The sequence below is a fragment of the Callithrix jacchus genome, chromosome 17 (genome assembly GCF_049354715.1).
Source record: "Callithrix jacchus isolate 240 chromosome 17, calJac240_pri, whole genome shotgun sequence".
Taxonomy (NCBI): Eukaryota; Metazoa; Chordata; class Mammalia; order Primates; family Cebidae; genus Callithrix; species Callithrix jacchus.
This window is the reverse complement of record NC_133518.1, coordinates 33,548,530-33,569,673: the sequence shown is the minus strand read 5'-3', so window position 1 is coordinate 33,569,673 and position 21,144 is coordinate 33,548,530. Positions and strand designations below refer to the sequence as shown.

At 34.0% G+C, this 21,144-nt stretch overlaps 1 protein-coding gene across 1 annotated transcript in view; it reads left to right on the top strand.

The window, feature by feature from the left end:
• Positions 1-574: 574 nt before the first annotated feature.
• LOC118148905 (arylacetamide deacetylase-like 2) overlaps positions 575-21,144 on the top strand; it is a 28,434-nt gene continuing 7,864 nt past the window's right edge. The window contains exons 1-4 of the mRNA XM_035278323.3: positions 575-737; positions 11,928-12,150; positions 12,734-12,803; positions 16,042-16,213. Coding sequence (XP_035134214.3) covers positions 600-737; positions 11,928-12,150; positions 12,734-12,803; positions 16,042-16,213 — 603 coding nt within the window. The 5' untranslated portion in view covers positions 575-599. The remainder of the gene's footprint in view (positions 738-11,927; positions 12,151-12,733; positions 12,804-16,041; positions 16,214-21,144) is intronic.

The window sequence follows — 21,144 nt, the reverse complement described above, 5'->3', positions numbered from 1 at the left end:
TTGAAAATTTCATATTTAATATAAGATAAACACTTCATAAATATTTCTGGAGTTGAATTAATTCTGTAACTTGGACAGGAATACCCAGTTTCCTCTTTTTTTTTTGGTCTAAAGTTAATTGATCACAGGAGATTTTAATTTGTTCATAATCTATGTTAAAGGGATTAACCTTGAGATTGACTAAATGTTACCAGACAGGGTTTGTTTTGTTTGTTTTTTTAACTTCGCCTCAGTAATCTTTGCAAGATAAGCATTGGGAAATTTGATTTTATGGTTCATCTGAGAATTCTAATGAAGTGCATTGTGCTGGGGTGATGCTGGTGTCACAGGTAGGAAGATGCCTTCTCCCAGTATTATTAGTTGTTTGCTACTAACGCATATTTGATAGGATACATTGTCAATTCAGTTTCAGAAGTAGTATATAGTTGTTGAACTAGTTACTGTTATCACTGTTAATCTTGGAACTGAATGTTAAATTGTTGCTAAAATTATCACGCTTCTTGAGAGAGTGACCTTCTGCCTTTGGCCTAGTCTTTTACACTTAATATATATGGGGTGACATTAAATCATTACTATACAGAGATTAGAAAGAGAATATCATGGGGTGCAGAACTCTGTGCTTTGGACTATTATTTATTCTCTTTGCTTATTATATTTATATTCCCATCCCAGAAAACATTGAAGAAACCTGGAAAATAGGGTTCATGAATACTATGCTAAAAATGACTTCACTTACGGTAATTTTTTTTTCTTTGGGGAATGGGGATATCTTCTTACAAGTATGTGTAAATTTTCTTTCAGTTAGTATTTTGGGAAAGACTTTGGATTTTCTTTTAGAATAAATCAGCCAAATAATATTAATATGTTTAATTTAATTAATCATTAACATGTTTACTTAAATCTGTACAAAGCAGGAGCGAAAATTCTTGCTAAGATTATATCTCTAAAGATAAAGATTATGCATTGTGATAAGAATGAAAGAAATGGTATCGTCTGAAGGAAATATGGGGATTATTAAATCACTTGATTATATTTGGCATTTCTGAAGAAACCCAGTCTCATACATTTTTTTAAAGTTATAGGTATATAATTATTATGTTTTACATTTTGATGTATATTTAGTATCTCTACTGTTTTAATGCTTTTCTCTTTCAAGTAGTTTTTCAAACATTTTGATCTCAAGAACTCTTTATACTCTGAGTTATTGACAATCCCAATAAGCTTTATTATATAGGTAATATTTATCAATATTAACTGATGATGATAATTCCATCACAAATTAACATAAATGATATTTTTAATTAAAAAAACATATTTTTAAAGTAGAAAAAAATTAGTTATGAAAGTGGCATTGTTTTCCATTATTACACTTTTTAATGTCTCTATCGAAGATAGCTAGATTCTCATATTTAGTCTGTTGTGATATCACGTGTCATGTAGCTTCCGGAAACTCAATTGTATACTCATGGGTGAATTAAATTTTTGTAGAAAGTCAGAAAGAGTCATAATACTATGCACACTCCCTGAATGTGTCTCAGAGACCCATAAGCATTGCAAGATCACACTTCAAGATCTGCTGCTTTTATCTACCTCAATCTTAAGTTGCTAGATTTTAGACTATTTTTATGACCACATCAGAAATTGAACTCAAATCTATCATGCTGAAAATACCATGCTCCTTCACTCAAAACGTGCTGGTATCTGGAAGCCTCATAGATAATAGTGTTAACAGAAATCTTTAGGGAGAAAGCAGCAACAGACAATAACTGATCAGAGAAAAGAGAGCAATGCATGGGATATGAGGAAGAGGCTGCCTGCTCTGATACCCAGAAAAGATAACATAGTTCTCAAACTAGATACTTTGAGGCAGCTCTGCTCAAAGTCCAAAGTTTGCTGAATAACCTCAGCCTCTCATTTTTCATATTAATTGCTATTGTCTTGTCTTATTCACTGGACAACAGAGGAAAAGGTTTATGAACAAGGGCCAGCCCTACAGTGACTGCTGTTATGTTCCCTGAATAGTTCATATATTTTTATATTTCAGAGGGACTAATGTTTATTTCCTCAATGTAAGCACATTCAGCAACTGTAAGAATTTGACTTTTACTTTCTCGAATGCAAAATAGCATTATGACATGGTATATCTAAAATAGAATTGATGTTATGCATTGGTTTATATACACATATGTTATATACATACACAATTAGAAAGAAAATATTGAGAAAGAATTATTTTGATGATTATGCTAGTGATCAATCAACTTCCAATTGCTCAAGGGACAACTGTTTTGTTATTGTCATGACTGAGACTAAATTCAATTACTCAAGTGATTCTTGGAGAGAGGCTAATTTTTAAATATATATCAGGGAAGCCAATATTATGGTTCTTGATAAAAATGGTATAGAAAAAAATTAATACTCTGCAGTTACATGTTCAAATTATATAGTATAAGGTAGGAGACAAACGTGAGCTTTAAAAACAATAAGATCTTAGAGAGTCTATCTAATTCTTTAGTGGCTCCTTTTTTTCAACTGCAAAATGAGAAAGCTCATCAGCAGACTACAGAGTTACTATGAGACTGTGAGGACATATATCCCATAACACCACTTAATAATGTCTAGAATGCTACTGATTATTATTTAATAGAGAGGTAGTCAGCATCTATTGCATGAGAGAAGCTGTGAGAGATGAGGAAACAAACATTAAATTAAACTTAATTTAATAAAATTAAATGAAAATAAAATTAGCTGTAGAAGTTAATTTTATAATGACACATTTGCTAAATTGAAAGGATCTTTCAATGCAATTATCATCAACTAGGAATGAATATTTTATCCAAGAATATTTTCTATCGAAGACTGTTTTCAATATATATTGATAGTAATATAGCTAAAATTTATTTAATACTTAATGATGTGCTTACTGTATTTTAATTTCTTTATAAGTATTATTTAACCTTTACAACTACACCTTGAAGGAGTCATTATAATTATTTTATAGATGAGGAAAATGAGGTCTAGGGAGTAAGTAAACAAACCAAAGTTATGCGTGTAGTTGATAGAATGAAGAATTATGAATCAAACCCAGATAGTCTAGATTCAGGCTCTGTAATTTTAAATTATTGTGCCAATTTTAAATTTTCAGTAAAATTAGCTCTTTTGCTTGTGTAGCTGTTTGAGTTTTAACAAAGGTGTAGATTCATACAACCACCACCACAATCAAGGTAGGCAACAATCCCTCAAAACCATGCTATTCCTTTGTGACAAACATTTCTCTACCCTTAGTCTGTTGTGACCTTTGATCCTCATGATCCTTAGATAAAGATCCACTGATCCTCATATTTCCTTATAGTTTGCCCTTATCAAATAAATGGAATTATGCTGCATATGGCCTTTTGAGTCTGGCTTCGTTCACTTAGTGTATGTTTTTGGAGGTAATCCATATTGTTGAGAGAGAAATATTTAAACTTTTTTTTTTTTTTTTTTTTTGCTATTGGGTCTCACTCTGTCACCCAGGCTGGAGTGCAGCAGTGTGATGTAAGCTCACTGCAACCTCTGCCTCCTAGGCTCAGGTGATCCTTCTGCCTCAGCCTCCCAAATAGCTGGGACCACATGTGTCACCACATGTGGCTAATTTTTTTGTATTTTTGGTAGAAACGGGGTTTCAACATGTTGCTCAAGCTGGTCTCAAATTTCTGAGCTCAATCTGTCCTCCTGTCTTGGCCTCTCAAAGTGTTGGGATTACAGACGTGAGCCACTGGACCCAGCCTCAAATAATTTTTAAAGCTATGTAATGTCCCATTATACAATGTGACACAGTTTGTCCATTAATAGTCAGTTGAAGGATATTTGAGTTGTTTCCACTTTGGCATGGATATGAATAAGTCTGCTCAAATATTCATACATAGCAAGCTTGTTTAACCTGTGGCTCACGGCAATCCAGGACTGCTTTGAATGTGGCTCAACACAAATTTGTGTTATAGGCCTGATATAGGCTTTTGTGTGAAAAAGTTTTTATTTCTGTTCGTTAAATACCTAGAACTGGATTTGTTGGAACATATTTTAAGAGTATATTTAATTTTCTAGGGCCTGACAGTTTCCCAAGAAGTCTGTATGATTTTGCATTTATAGCACCAATAGATAAATGCTCCACTTGCTCTGCATCCATACCAGTGCTTAGGATTTTCAGGCTTTTTAAAATTGATTTTCTTTGTAAAACATGAGTGGGATATATTTCTATTGTTTCATTTCTGGATTTTCTCCTCTTCTTTTAATCTATCAGTCTATGATTTCATCAATACTATACTGTATTAATTACTGTAGCTTTTCAGTAAGTCTTGAAATCAGGTTTTATGAGTTCTCCAACTGTGTTTTCCACTTTCAAAATAAAGTCATTGAGGTTTTTAAATACATTTGATGGTTTTCTGGTTTTTTTTTCACTCAATTACCAAGTGGAGGTGTTCAAGGATAATTGTGAATCATCATTTCTTCTTTAAATTCCATCAGTTTCTGCCTCATGTATTTTGAGGGTCCTTTAATGGGTACTCATTTTTCATTATTGTCTTTTTGGTAATTTATTTTTATCATTATGTAAGTATGTCTTTATCCTTGGTTATTTTTTTTGGTCTGGAGTTTATTTTGTGTGACGTTATCATAACCACTATAGTTTTCTGTTAATTGTTACTTGCACGTTATGTGTTTTATCCCTTCACTTTTCAGTAGTCTATATTGTTATATTTAAGATGGATTTCTTGTAGATAGCATATACATCATGCATTGGAGTAGATAACAAATTCTTTTAGAAAATATTTCTCTTTCAACTGATGTTTATATTTGATATAATTTTTGATATCGTTGGATTTAGTTCTACAGTTGCATCCTTGTATTCTGTTTAACCTCTTCTTATTCCTCTATTTCCTGCCTGCTTTGGATTATATGAATATTTTTTACTATTTCATTTTTATTTTTCCAATACAGTTTTGGCTATTTTTTTTCACCTTATTTAAAAAATGACTTTTTCTAGAGATTACAATATGTATTTCTAACTTTTCACCGCTTACATAAACTTAATAATTGACCCCCTTATGTATTAAATAGATCTTTTTCAACCACATAGATGCCTTTACCCTTAATGCTTTATACTATAATTGTCATGTGTAATGTGTGTGTGTGTGTGTGTGTGTGTGTATGTATTAACCTTTCCAGACATCTTAACACATTTTGCTTTGAAGTTATAAATATTTTAATATTAGAGCAGATTATAGTATATTATATTTACTCAGTTGATCTTTCTTGATTTCTGAAGTTCCAGATTTCTCTGTGGTATTGAGGAAGTTCCTTCAGAATTTCTTTTTAGAACATATCTGCTGGTGATGAATTGTTCTAATTTTCCTTCTTGTGATAATGTCTTTATTTTTTCCTCTTTATTTTGCATTTCTAAAGTATATTTCCATTGTGTATCAAATTCTAGGCTGTCAAGTCTTGTGTGTGTGTGTGTGTGTGTGTGAGAGAGAGAGAGAGAGAGAGAGAGAGAGAGAGAGAGAGAGAGAGTGGGTTTTCCTGGGCTGGTCTCGAACTCCTGGGCTCAAGCAATTCATCCACCTCAGCCTCCCAAAGTTTTGAGATTACAGACATGAACTACTATGACTGGCCTATTCTTTTTCTTTATCTTTGTTTTTCAGCAGTTTTATTATTATTTGTCTGAATGTTTTATTTGAGTTTATCCTTTTTGAGTGTTTTCAATCTTCTTGGATTTGTAAATATATACCTATCAGCAAATCTGGGGAGTTTTCAGTCATTATTTCATTAAATACATTTTCTATGCCAGTATTTTCCCTCTCTTTCTTTGGCTACAATGACACAAATGCTGTTAGATATTGTCCCATGGCTCCTTAGATATGCTCCATTTAATTTAAAAAATATTTAATTTTTTTACAGATTATATAATGTTATTGACCTTTTACTAGGTCATCTACATTTTATTATTAAGCCCATGCAGTGAATTTTATTTCAGAATTTTTTTCCAGTTATGAAAGTTTTGTTGTTTTTTAAAAGTTATTTCTTGAGGATGACTATTATTCCATTCATTTTCAGATAATTCATCCTTATCTTATGGAGGATGATTGTAATAGTTACTTTACTGTCTTCGATTTCACATTTGTAACCTCTCAAGTTTTCATCTGTTGATTATGTTTCCCTTAGGGAAATGTTTCATTTGTCTTGTTCTTTTTATGACAACCAATTATAAATTGTATCCTAAGCATTTTGACTCTTATTATGAGATCCTGAGACCTTTTAAATTTCTTTGGAGAATATTGGGTTTTCATTGTTGTAATTGTTTTGTTTGGAAGGCAATCAACCACGTTAGCTACAGGCTGAATGATTTGCATTTCCTTCTGCAGGGAAGGTGGTTCCAATGTCAACTCAGTTTTCAAAGCCTTTCCTGTGCTGTTTGTGTGCCTTTGCCATGCTTCTTTGATTTGGCTAAACACTGCAGTTTGCAGGTGGGACCAGACTAATTATTTTTAATTTGCAAAATTTGGGAAGAGTTTTCTCCAGTTATCTCATCTCTGGGATTTCTTCCACACTCTGTGGCTCCCAAGATCCTTTTTTTTGGCCAGTGTCTCTGGCTATTTCTTTTGTACCCTTTGTACACCAGGGGCTCATTTTCACAGCTTCTCTAGCCAGAGAGTCTTTGCTCAGGGTTTTACATGCTTGTACCTCTGCCACAGTGAAAAAACATCTCCCCCAATGGAACTGACCTTGGGGCATAATGGGAAAAGAAAAAGAGAAAAATTAATAAAATGAAAATGGGAATTACTTATCTGCTCCTATATACACTCTGATGCACAGGGTATGTGTTAACCAATCCTATAGCTAGAAAGGGAGGATTTCTCTTGAAATATCTGCTTTCATCTCCTACTCTGTCATTCTGGGGCTTAGTTTGATCTCAGGCCAAAGCCAGAAGACAAAAGAAAAAAATGTGAAACTCACCCTCTCTTATATTCAAGTTTTGACTTCCCACACATCTCCTTTTGATTACTTTTCAAAGTAGCCAAGTAGTGTCTTTTATATAGTGTGCAGAGTTTTTAGTTGTAATCAGTTAAAAGGTTGTCTTTGATGAGCTTACTCCGTCTTGTCTGAACTGAAAGCCACCAGAACCATTAATTGTAATAACCCTATTAAGAGTCAATAATTAATAAACGTATCTATAATGAGTATATTCTTCAAGACTCTGATAAAAATAAATTCATAAGAAATATTGAGGCCAGACATGGTGGCTCACACCTATAATCCCAGCACTTTGGGAGGCCGAGGCGGGTGGATCACAAGGTCAAGAGATTGAGACCATCCTGGTCAACAAGGTGAAACCCCGTCTTTACCAAAAATACAAAAATTAGCTGGGCATGGTGGTGCACGACTGTAGTTCCAGCTACTCAGGAGGCTGAGGCAGGAGAATTGCTTGAACCCAGAAGGCAGAGGTTGCAGTGAGCCGAGATCGTGCCATTGCACTCTAGTCTGGGTAACAACAGCAAAACTCCATCTCAAAAAAAAAAGGAATAATGAAGTTTATAAATATATTTGCATGAGATTATGTTTTTGTTTGTTAAAGATAGCCAAGAAGGCCAGGCACAGTGGCTCACACCTGTAATCCCAGCATTTTGGGAAGCCAAGGTGGGTGAATCATTTGAGGTCAAGAGTTCAAGACTGGCCTGACCAACATGATGAAACCTTGTCTCCACTAAAAATACAAAAGTTAGCCAGGCAGTAGTGGTATATATCTGTAATCTCAGGTACTTGGGAGGATACTCAGGTCCCAGGTCTCTTGAGACAGGAGAATTGCTTGAGCCTGGGAGGTGGAGGTTGCTATGAGCTGAGACCATGCCACTGCATTCCAGTCTAAGCAACAGAGTGACACCCTGTCTCAAGAAAAAAAAGAGATATTCAAGAAAACTACAGCATAACACTACTTTATGGTAAATTTGAATATTTTTATTCCATGAATATTTTCTCTGGCAAATCATTCTTGGTAAGTTGATTATCTAATAACTTGATTTGGGACAAATTGATTCAGAGCTTACGGTTGCTGGGAAAACAGTAAAATAATATATGAGACTTACATTCAAGGTTATTTATTTATTTTTGGTAAATAAAATCAAGTGAGAGGAGAAGAAAATGTCTCTTTTAATTTTTTGCCATCATGTTGAGTATAACCACTCATTTCATCTCCTAACTTATCCTACTATTAACAGATAATAGGTATAACGATAGTTAAAGGAAATGCAAATGGAAGTAAAATAAGTAAAAAGTGGATGTGTGGTGGTACTCTTGAGAGCAGGTTAAAAATCAACAGATGGGTTATTAAAAAGTCAAATGAAATACCGACAAGACCTTGCATATGGAAGTGATTTTTTTTACCTACAACACTAAGATATGATCCATGAAAGAAATAATTGATATGTTGGACTTCATTAAAATTAGACACTGCTACTTTGTGGAAGATAATGTTAAGGAAATTAGAAAACAGGCCACAGACTGAGGAAATCTTTGCAAAAGGTATATTTGATAAGAGACTATCCAAAAACACAAAAAACATTTAAAACTCAACAATAAGAAAACAAACAATCTGACCAGGTACAGTGGCTCATGGCTGTAATCTCAACACCGTGGGAGGCCAAGGTGGGAGGATCACTTGAGCCCCAAAATTCAAGACCAGCCTGCCTGGGAAACATAGCAAGACTCCATCTCTATAAAAATTTAAAAAAAAAAAAAGGAAAAATAAGAAAAGAAACAATCTTATTAAAATATGGGTTAAAGATCTTAACAGACACCTTAACAAAGAAGTTATACAGTTGGCAAATAAGCATAGGCACTAATACTCCACTCATCTGTCATCAGGGAAATGCCAATGAAAGCAACAATGAATATTACTGTACAAAAAAAATTGCAGAACACTGGCAACACCACACGCTGGTGAAGATGTGTAACAGTAGGCACTCTCACTCGTTGTATTGTGGGAATTTAAAATGGTACAGCTACTTTGGCAGTTTCTTACAAATCTAAACATATTCTTACTATATAGCCCTGCAGTCATGCTTCTTGGTATTTACCTAAAGGAGTTGAAAGCTTATTTCAACACAAAAACCTACAAATAGATGTTTAGAGCAGCTTTATTCATAATTACCCCAACTTGGAAGCAACCAATATATTCTTTTGTAGGTGAATGAATAAACAAATTATGGTAGATCCAGACAATGGAATATTTTTCAGTGCTAAAATGAAATGAGCTACCAAATCAGGAAAAGACATGGAGGAATCTTAAATGTATATTAGTACATGAAAGAAGTCAATATGAGAAGCCTGCATACTGTAGTATATCAACTATGTGACATTCTGGAAAAGGCAAAAGTATGGAGATGGTAAAAGATCAGTGGTTGCCAGTGACTGGGTATAGGGGAGGAGGGATGAATAAGTGGAGCAGTGAGAACTTTTACAGCAGTGAAAATACTCTGTATGAACATATAATGGTGGCACATATCATTACACATTTGCCCAAACTCATACAATTTCTACATCAAGAATGAACCCTAATTCAAACTGTGAACTTGGGTAATTCTGACATGTCAATGTAGCTTGATGAATTGTAAAATATATCACTCTAGTGGGGGATATTAATAATGGGGGAGGCCAAGTATGTGTGGGGGTAGGGTGCATATGACTTCCTTTCAATTTCACAGAAAGCTCTGTGACTTCCTTTCAATTTTGCTATAGTCTCTAAAAAAATGTAAATGATTTACATCTCTCTAATTTCCCAAATGTATCCTGCAAGATAAATTTTCCCTACAAAACGTATCTTCTCACTGTGTCTTCATTTCCTCTGCCATTTTCCTAGACTAATATCTCATCAAACTACAACAGAATTATCTGAAAAACTTTCTAGATAATGGATATGTGATATTTATTGCAGGCATTTTGGTGGAGGTCTCTTTTGGCAAAACATTAAAGTTTTTCCCTTCAATGTTTAAATTCTCAAGTATTTGATAAACCTCACCTCCTCACATAGAGAAACAAGTACATCTCTTATGAGGACCTCAAAAATGAGATTAGGGTGAAGAGAGGCTAAGAGATTGGGGAGTCTGGAATCCATGTTACTTGAATAAAAATCAATTATTTTATATTTTGACACTGATGTTTGGATGTGTCTTCAAAATTTTGACCTCAAAAAGATAATGTAAAATTTTCCTATTTCTAAAACAAACCATCCAAGCAAGTAGAATATTTATAAAGTTGAACAATGAGAAAGCATGGACACAGGAAGGGGAACATCACACAATGGGGCCTTTCAGGGGGTGGGGGGCTAGGGGAGGGATAGCATTAGGAAAAATACCTAATGTAGATGATGGGGTGATGGATGCAGCAAACCACCATGGCACATGTATCCCTGTGTAACAAACCCACATGTTCTGCACATGTATCCCAGAACTTAAAGTACAATAAAAAAAATGAAAAAAAAGAAAAACAGGTTAAAATGAGAATCTCATAATAGAAAAGTAAATGTCTTTAGAAAAACAAAACATATTTGTTAGAATGCAATGGCTGTGTGGAAAACTGGATTTCCATGTGCAAAAGACTGAAAGTGGGCCCTAATCTTACACCATATACAAAAATAAACTCACAATAGATAAAAGACCTAAATGGAAGACTGAAACCATGAAACTTCTAGAGGAGAATATAGGGGAAAGGATCCTTGACACTAGCCAATGGCTCTGGCAATGACTTTTTGGGCATTACACCCAGTTTTTGTAGCTCTGACTACAAAAGCAAAAATAAATAAATGGGACTATATCTAACTAAAAGTCTTCTCTACAGAAAAAAAAATTAAAAATTAAAAATAATTTTAAATAACAAAATGAACAGGCAATGTGTAGATTGAGAAAAATGATTGCAACCATATACCTAACAAAGAGTTACTATCCAAAATTTATAAAGAACTCTTACAACTTAAAGCAGAAAGACAACCTGACAATAGACAAAGACCTGAACAAACATTTCTACAAGAAAGACATAAAAATGGTCAACAGTTACATTAAAAAGTGCTCAACATCACTAATCGTATGTAGGGTAAGTCTAGAAATCTAATGTGCAGCATGAGGAATAGAGTGAAAAATTTGTGTTGTGTTAGGAATTAAAAAAATAAGTAGATTTTAGCTGTTCTTGCACAAAACTATGTGAGATAATGCATATGTTAATTTATTTTAGTAACAATTTACTATCTATATGTATCCCGTAACATTGTGTTGTAAACCTCAATTATACACAGTACGTTTATTTTATTATTATTTTTTTTAGGCTGAATCTCACTCTGTCACCCAGGCTGTAGTGCAGTGGTATAATTTCAGCTCACTGCAAACTCTACCTCCCAGGTTCAAGCAATTCTCCTGCCTCAACCTCCCAAGAAGCTGGGATTACAGCTGTGCAGCACCACGCCTGGCTAGTATTTTGTTTTTTGTTTTTTTTTTTCAGTAGAGAACGGGGTTTCACTATGTTGGCCAGGCTGGTCTTGAATTCCTGACCTCAAGTGATCTGCCCACCTCGGCCACCCAAAGTGCTGGGATTATAGGCAGGAGCTCCTCACCCAGCTTCAGTAAATATATTTTTTAAAAAGAAAGTAGTGTGTAATACAAGGAAGTAAAAAAAATATCAGTTTAAAGAGAGTCTTGAAAAGTGGGGAGAAGATTTTAGATTCAATGCTTTGACAAAGCGAAGCTTCTGAAGGTTTGTGGATATATAAGTAAAGGAGAGTCTGGTCTCAGAGAAAGTACAAGTCTATTATAAGGATCCCTGGATATTGCTTTGGTACTGCCTTAAGTTATATTTTGACCTTGGGTAAAATGTTTAATGTTTTCCATTTTGTTTTGTTTTGACAGGCTAAGTTATTTGAAAATATAGGTCTTATGAGGTATGAAGAATTATTTGTCATTTTAACGAATCTGGACATGACAGAACCAATTTCAGATGAAAACATTACAGTGACTGACACAACCTTTAGTGACATTCCAGTACGTTTGTATTTACCAAAAAGGAAGTCACAAAGGCAGAGACCGGCTGTAATTTTTCTTCACGGTGGTGCCTTTGTCTTGGGAAGTTGCAGTAAGTGCACTTTATGTGTGTATGTTGCAAATTACATGTTTATATTAAAATATATGGCATGTATACATGTAAAATTGGCAGAACATTTGCTGATATATTAATTTTTGTAAGTATGTATATGTATTTTAGCAAAGAAATAATAGATTGTATCAATCATGGTTCATACATATTTCTTCATACACCATGTGGCAAATAACATTATAAAAACACTTGATGAGATTTTTGCTTTAAAGATTTATTATTAAATGAATGATGCCCCCTTTGAAGCATGCAACACAGTGGACCTAGAAGGAGAGGTCTCATAGAAAACTAGTGGGTCAGCAGAGCATGCCAAGTTTCTTCTTCCATTGTCACCAATCATATGTCTTCTCTTTATTTTTGGTGAGGAATGATTTAATATGTGGAGGATTAGGAAGCTTTTCTTACTCTGACAGGTTCTTCCAAATGGTGACAAAAATGGAGATTATAAGGATTCTACCAATTAAGTACAATCTATACTTCTATCATATTTCATGAGTATTGGTGGTTTTTTATTGTCTTTTATTTACAGGGTACACGTTTATGTTTATTTCTTTCATTTCAGAGAATTCGCCTTATGATTTGCTGAACCGACAGACGGCAAACAAACTTGATGCTGTTGTTGTGGGAGTGGAGTAAGATTTTTTAAAAAGTCCCATGATCCTTGCACTCACGACATAGGACCGATTTCCAATACCAGTCACTCAAGCCTCAAAAGTGGCTTGAATTATAGGGAGTTTTTGTTTATATTAATAACTTTTATTCATATTAAAATATCCACTCCTACTAAAAAGGACCCAATTTTCCTTTAGTCTTTTCCTTTGTAGAGAACGCTGAGAGGCACTGCAGGGTGAACATCCTGGGCAACACAGCTGTGAGAATCTCTGGGAACATAACGGTCCTATAAGGACCTAGCTTAATCCCAATATAATAAACATAGAAAGAGGGCACTAGTTACCCCTTACACATTTGAGATGTTGGGTTTTGTTTCAGCTGGTAATAAAACGATGAATTTTAGAGATTATTTTGGGTTGGAAGAACATCAGGTGACAAATGTTGGGACCATATGGTAATTTCAAGTCATTCTCAAAATTAGAGATCTTAGTAGTTCACAATTGTTTGCCAAAATTTCTAACAACATGTGAGAAAGACTAATCATTGTCCAAAATGTCCAATACTTTTTGATGTATTCAGGTGTACTCTATACTTCTAAAACCATCATCCTCAGGATGAAGAACTTTTTCCATCTCTCCTGCCAATTTCAGAGGGCAGAAATACACTTAGAGACTTTTAGCCTTCTTATGAAAAGAGAACATAGTATAATTTCTTGTGAGAAATTAATAGGATCAAATAGAACAAACAAGTTGAACCAATGCCATCCTGTTTATTACTGCTGCTTTAGAGCAACCAGAAAAATCCCTTATGCTTTCAGAGCTATTTCTAACTTATACTAATTAGGATATTCTCCCCTTTACTCTACAGGTTTAACCTAGTATGTCACTTAATCATTTTAAGTATACTTTTTAAATGATGATATATAGAGTATCTGGTTCAATAACTTTATCAATTACTTATGATATTTGTTGCTCTTTTCTCTGAAGCGTGTTTAAAATAACAATCACATTTTTGATATGTTATCTTATTTAGATTATACTGTATTTTAGATACTTTAGATACAGATTATAGTATGACAAAACTGCTAGGACCATCTTGGTAACATTTATTGTTTAGTGTTGACATATGCATAATTGACTAATTATAAATTATGGATATTAAGATTACTACTACAGATAGAAATAAAATTGTACCATTCAATAGCTCCTATATTAGAACGAGGTATGCTCTATATTAAAAGGTAAAGTATGTAATTTGTATTTGGTTTTACATATATATATATGGTGAAGATATATATACACACACATATCTATATCTTGATGAGCCTATACATCTTTAACAAGCCTATATATATGATTATATATATCTTTATATCATATATATTTAATGAACCTATATATAAATATTGAGCCTACATATTATATAAATATATAGGCTTATTAAAAGGTGCTGCAACAATTTGCCTTACAAATAAATTACAATGATTAAGGAAGATTCTTTGCTATACTTTAATATTATTTACATTTAAAAGCTTTTATTTTTAATCAAGTTTTCAGGTAGTGCTCATGATGTGAAATGAGACATGCTACCTTGTAGAATTTTGACTTAAATAAATTTCTAATACAAGATATCTACAAATAATTGACTTTCAGATTTTCTCCTGTTAAAATTTTTTGTGACTTCCCAACAATAGTTCTGAAAATTGTTGACCCAGAAAGCATAGGCAACAAAAACAAAAGTAACCAAATGGTGATTACACCAAACTAAAAGCTTCTGGAAAGCAAAAATAGTTAACACTCCACAGAGACAATCTGTAGATTGAGAGAAAACATTTGCAAGCCATACATCTGACTAGGGGCTAACATAAAAAGTATTTATATTTTGAGCTCAAACAACTTAATAGCAAGAAAACAAAAAGATCAGTTAAAAAATGGGCAAGAAATCTGATAGACATTTTTCAAAAGAAGACATACAAATGGGCAACATATATGAATAAATACTCAACATTGCTAATCATGAGGGAAGTGCAAATTAAAACCACAGTGAGATATCATCTCACACCTATTATAAAAAAGATGAAAGGTAGCAAGCGTTGGCACTGATATTGAGAAAAGGAAACCCTTGTATAGTATTCGTGGAAATGTGAATTAGTACAGCGTTTATGGAAAAGTCTATGGAGTTTCCTCAAAAAACTAAAATTAGAATTACTATATGATCCAGCAATCCTACTTCTGGGTATTTGCCCAACAAATCTGAAATCAGTGTGTCAAAGACATGTCCTCACTCCCATGTTCATTGCAGCACTATTCCCAATAGCCAAGATATGAAGTCAACCTAAGTGTCCATCAACAGATGAATGGATAAAGAAAATGTGGTACATATACCAATGGAATACTATGCAGCCTCAATAAAGAGGAAATTCTGTCATTTGTGACTACACGGATGGAGTTGGAGAACATTTTCCTAAATGAGATAAGCCAGGCACAGAAATACAAATACCACAGATTCTCACTGATATGTGGAAACTAAAATCCTTGAATTCACAGAAGCAGAGAAGACAATGGTCGTTACAGAGGCCAGTGGTTAGGACCAATGAGGAGGTGATGGTAAAAGAGTACAAAATACGTTTTTGAAAAAAGAGGAATTCTTTTTTAGTTCTATTGTACAATACAGTGAATACATTTAATAATATTAAAAAATGCAAAGAGAATAAATATCAAATGTTCTTACCATAAAATATATTAAGTATTTGAGGTAATGGATATATCACCTAGATCAATTTAATTATTTCATATTATGTTATATTCATAAATCATAACATCACTTTGTACCTCATAAATTTATAAAATTATAATTTATTAAAATTTATGTAATACCTTAGAAATAAAAATTTTTACAAATTCTAGTTGTCAGTTTAAAGTAAAAATTTGTTCTTGAATCACCAACTACATTGAGAATCTCATAAATACTACAGGATACCTCCCTCCTGATTGCTCTTCTGTTGAAAATTTTATGAGACTGAAGACACATCCTTCTCCCTCTCATCTCCCTATAAAGCCAAAATTTTGTAACCCTTATACCAGCATCTACTTTTTATTTGAAAACAAAAGTTAGTAGTAAGTCAGGTTTAATTGGTGAAATTAAAGTCAAAGTAGGGCCAATATATTAAACAGATCTGTTGCTTCAATTGATAGATATTTGAATAATTATAACTTAAGTTTAATCATAAATGCTTTGTTACTTTCTGTTTTTCTGAAGCTATAGACTATCTCCTCAATATCAATTCCCCATTGCCCTTGAAGATGCTCTTTCTGTGGTCAAGTTCTTTCTACAGGACAAAATTCTTGAACAATATAGGGTGGATTCCACCCGAATCTGTATCTCGGGTGATAGTTCCGGGGGTACATTGGCAGCATCAGTGACTCAACAGGTATGTTCCATGTATTATGCATGTTTATGACATGCATACGTACTGTAATTTGAATACAAGAGAATCATCTTATTTCAGTTACAATAAATGTATTGGTCTTATATTTTCAACTTTGAAATAGCAAAAATGAACAAACATACAACCAACCTTCTCATCCCTTTTGGTGTAATTATACCTTAGATAGATATGGCTTTAAAGGCATTGAGGGGACATTGCACATAATGTTAAATAAGCTCTTAATTTTAAAAAAACTACAACAATGTCCAGGAACTACCATTTAATATGACAGAGGGTTGTCGTTCTCCTTAGGTAAGTTGTAAAGTCTACTGAGCATTTGAGGTCATTGTAATCCATGTTTTAAACTCTGTAGAGTGTCATCAGATAACATATCAGCCCTGTGTTATGCTTGCGCAGAAGAAGCACTACCGTGACAGAGAAAATTTACCTTATGTTAAAACCCTTGTCATATGCAACTAAATAACTGCCAAATAAATATTGAAAAATGATTTCAGTCTAATATATAATTTCCACTGCCAAAACATTTATTTAATGAAAAAAAATTTACCTAAGCAGAGGAATATCCTTTTCAATTATAGAACAGCCTCTGCTTATAAAATATATGTAGTCTCAAAAGTTAGTTTGTAAGTTCTTATTGTGCCTTTAAGTAAAAATAAAACAAAATAAAACCACCATGAATAAAGGAGATTTCTTGGCACATTCCATGTAGCATGAAAAAGAGGAAACGAACTTAAATCCTGTTCCTCTCTTCATGATCTCAGAGCCCCTCTGGGTCCTTAGCTTTGAGGATCCACGTATCTTCAAGCAGATGAAGGAAGTAGAGTTGTGGTTATGGATTAAAACCTTCCCTGTCTGCAGCAGCAAACTGATAAGCAGAGAGAGAGAGAGAGTCTGGGGCAGCGCTCTCAACACAGGGGAGAGGGCAGATGTCTAGGAGTGCTTTGAAACAAGCAGAGAGGTGTGGAGGGTGGAGTAAGTGATTAAATTCTTATGTGCAGTTACTCCTGGGTCACGTGTTTGTATGCAAAGCTTTGAATGTAATAATTTTTAAGTTTTTAAAAAGGTTTTTGAAGATTATTTCAATAATATCAATAGTGTGTGTTACCTATCTCCAAACTGGTCATTTCACCTTTTAAGGTAACATTCCCTCACTTTACTAAATTCTAAAATTCTGATTAAACTAATAAATTCTGAATACGTTAATTCATACAAAGCTCATAAAGTTTTAAAAAGCTTTTTAGAAATTACTGTCTGAATATTCTTTTTTTATGTGGAATGATAATCATCACACAAATAGTGGATATGAGAAGAATAAAATAAAAGGTTTTATTAACAAACCTCCAAAGTAGGAAGTGATTTTTCTAAAACAAAAACAAGAGATATAGACAGCATCTCAAAAGATATGTACTCTCTGGTTTTAGATAAGCTCAAAACTTTTTTTTTTTGAGAGAAGGAAAAAAAAGGGAGTGAAGGAGAGGAAGAAAAAGAGGGAGAGAGAACGGGAATAAAAATGGGTATTAATAATGGCCAATCAATATTTTGTGTATTTAAAGTGGAGAATGTATATTTTGTGTACTGAAAATGGAGAGCTCTATAAATATTTATTAAGTTTACTTGTTCTGGATCTGAGTTCAAGTCCTAGATGTCCTTATTAATTTTCTGTCTTATTGAGTCTAAATCTCTTTATGGGTCTTATGATTCTGGGTGTTAGGATCGTTAGCTTTTATTGTTGCATTGATCCTTTTACCACTATATCTTTGTTGCTTTGAAATCTATTTTATCAGATGCAAGAATTGCAACTCCTGTTTTATTTATTTATTTTTGTTCTCCATTTGGTTGGTAAGTCTTTCTCCATCCCTTTGTTTTGAGTCTTTGTGTATCTTTGGATGTGAAATGGGTCTGGATGTAGCATACCGTTAGGTTTTAGCTGTATCTTTTGATTGGGGGATTTAGTCAACTTAAATTTAGGGTTACTGCCATTTGATGTTAACTGGCTATTTTATCCATTCGTTGATGTAAATTCTTCTTTATGTTGATGCTCTTTACTTTTTGGTATATTTTTAGAAAGGCTAATAGTGGTTGCTCCTTTCTATGTATAATGCTTCTTTCAGAAGCTCTTGTAAAGCAGGCCTGGTGGTAATAAAATCTCTGAGTACTCGCTTATAAAAGATTTTACTTTTCCTTCAGTTGTGAAGCTTAGTTTGACTGGATATGAAATTCTGGGCTGAAAGTTCTTTTCTTTAAGGATGTTGAATATTGGCCCCCACTCTCTTCTGGCTTGTAGGGTTTCTGCTGAGAGATCTGCTGTAAGTCTAATAGGCATCCCTTTGTGGGTAACCCGACCTTTCTCTCTGGCTGCCCTTAGTATTTTCTCCTTCATTTCAACCCTGGTGAATCTAACGATTATGTGCCTTGGGGTTGCTCTTCTTGAGGAATATCTTTGTGGTGTTCTCTGTATTACCAGAGGTTGAATATTGTCCTGCTTTGCTAGATTGGGAAAGTTTTCCTGAATAATATCCTGAAGAGTATTTTCCAGCTTGGATTCATTCTCTCTGTCACATTCAGGTACACCTATCAAATGTAAATGAGGTCTTTTCACATAGTCCCACATTTCTTAGAGACTTTGCACATTCCTTTTTATCCTTTTTTCCTCTATTCTTGTCTTCTCGTTTTATTTCATTAAGTTGGTCTTCGACCTCTGATATCCTTTCTTCTGCTTGATCAATTCGGCTATTCAATCTTGTGCTTATTTCTCTAAGTTCTCGTGTTTTTCAACTCCGTTAGTTCATTTATATTCCTCTGTATATTGTCTATTCTTGTTAGCATTTCGTCAAATCTTTTTTTAAAGTTCTTAGTTTCTTTACATTGGGTTAGAACAAGTTCTTTTAACTCCCAGAAGTTTCTTATCATCCACCTTCTGAAGCCTACTTCTGATGATGGAACGCAGTCCTTCTCCATCAGGGCTTGTTCTGTTGCTGATGAGGAACTGTAATCCCCTGTAGAGGGAGAGGGGTTCTGATGTTGGGTATTCTCAGCCTTTTTAGACTGGTTTCTTCCCTTCATTATAAATGTATCCATCTGTCGTCTTTACAATTACCGCCTTTCTAATTAGGTTTCTGAGTGGACGTCCAGTTCATTGATTCCCAGTGCTGGAATCTGAGCAACCCACTGCGCAGGCCAAAACAGCAGCAATAAGACTGATGGTGCCCTTCTGCCCAGGAATCTCTGGTCTGGCTTTCTTCTTGAGTCCGTAATAAGCGGCTCTGCCTTCCCTGAGCTCCAAACATGGGTCAGAAGGGGAACCAGTCCTGTTTACTCTGCGAGAAGAGCTGCTGCACCGGCCACAAGAGTCACGCTGGTGACCCGTGGGGCTCCTCCACTGGGAATCTTCTGGTCCATGAGCGACGAAAATTCATCTGAAAGTGTGGCGTCCTCTCGTTCTCTGCACTTTCACTGAGAGCTACAATCCCAAGCTGTTAGTGATCAGCCATCTTGGATCTCTCAAAACTTCTTACTGTCAATATCTGTTCTGAATTGCAGTGCAGAGAAATTCTTGGGGCACACCATTTCTATCATAGTCTTACTGCCTAAGGTAGATTTTTGGAAGTAGAAAAACTTGGTCTTTAAGATTTGAGAGACATATTGTTTGTTAAATAAGTTTTGCCAGTTTGCTTAGACAGGAAAAATGTAGATAGATGTTGTATTCATTCCATTCCCACATGCAGTACATAATCATATTTACAATGATCTTTTTATTTTACAGTGGTAAAGGGATATTATTTCCACTATAGTTTTGATGTACATTTCTTTCACGGCCAGTAAAATAGAATACTTTTTACTGGTAAAATTTAAAATGTGAATAATTTTATTTCCTCCTCAATAAGCTCTCTATAGTCTTTGATAATTTGTTTCATGATATTTTTCTTTGAAGAGTAGAATTATTTGTTAACTAAAGATGACCTTTGTAATTTATTTTTGTGAGTCTGTTTGCATTCCTTGCATGGAAAATAGGCTTGTTCATCTTTTCAAAAATTTTTTCTTTTTTTTTACACTTAGAAAAGTTTTAAACTTGTATAATATTGGAAAAACTTGGTTCTCATTATTTTTCTTTATTATTTTTCCCATTGCCTTTAAGCTTGGAAAAACCTTCTGGTTTAGAAAGTTGATAAAATTGTTTCATATAAAGTATGTATTTATTATCTCTACATCTACATATAATCTATTCTATCTCTAAAATAATTAACATACTAAAATAAATAATATATAATGCCTCTGTGTTACCAACATTGTGGCCTTTGATGGGCTTTCATGTCCTGTGGAGCTAATGTTTTCAATTTTTACTCCTATTTTAATTTAACATTTATTATTTCTTTTCACCTGCCATACAACATCAGACTTTACTGTGTCTCTTCAAACAAAAATGGAGCCAAGCTAATAGTTTGCCTGCTAGGACATGAATATTTTCAGAAAAGATAATTCTTTTCCATTGCCTATAGTGATAATACTAAATATAATTAATGTTTATTGAACACTTACTGCATTCCTGGAACTCTTCCTTACTAGTTTCATCTCATTTTCACCATATAAAAACCATATACAGTATTGACTAATAAAATCATTAATTTTGAGATCAGAAAACAGAAGCCTTGCTGTTGATAAAGACATACCTGAAACTGGGGGAAAAAAAGAGGTTTAAGTGGGCTTACAGTTCCACTTGGCTGGGGAGGACTCAGAATCACAGGAGGTTAAAGGCACTTCTTACATGGCAGTGGCAAGAGAATATGAGGAAGAAGCAAAAGAGGAAACCCCTGATAAACCTATCAGATCTTGTGAGGTCCACTATGGACCTTTTTCCACTATGGAAGAAGTGGTGTGCCCCAAGAATTTCTCTGCACTGCAATTCAGAACAGATA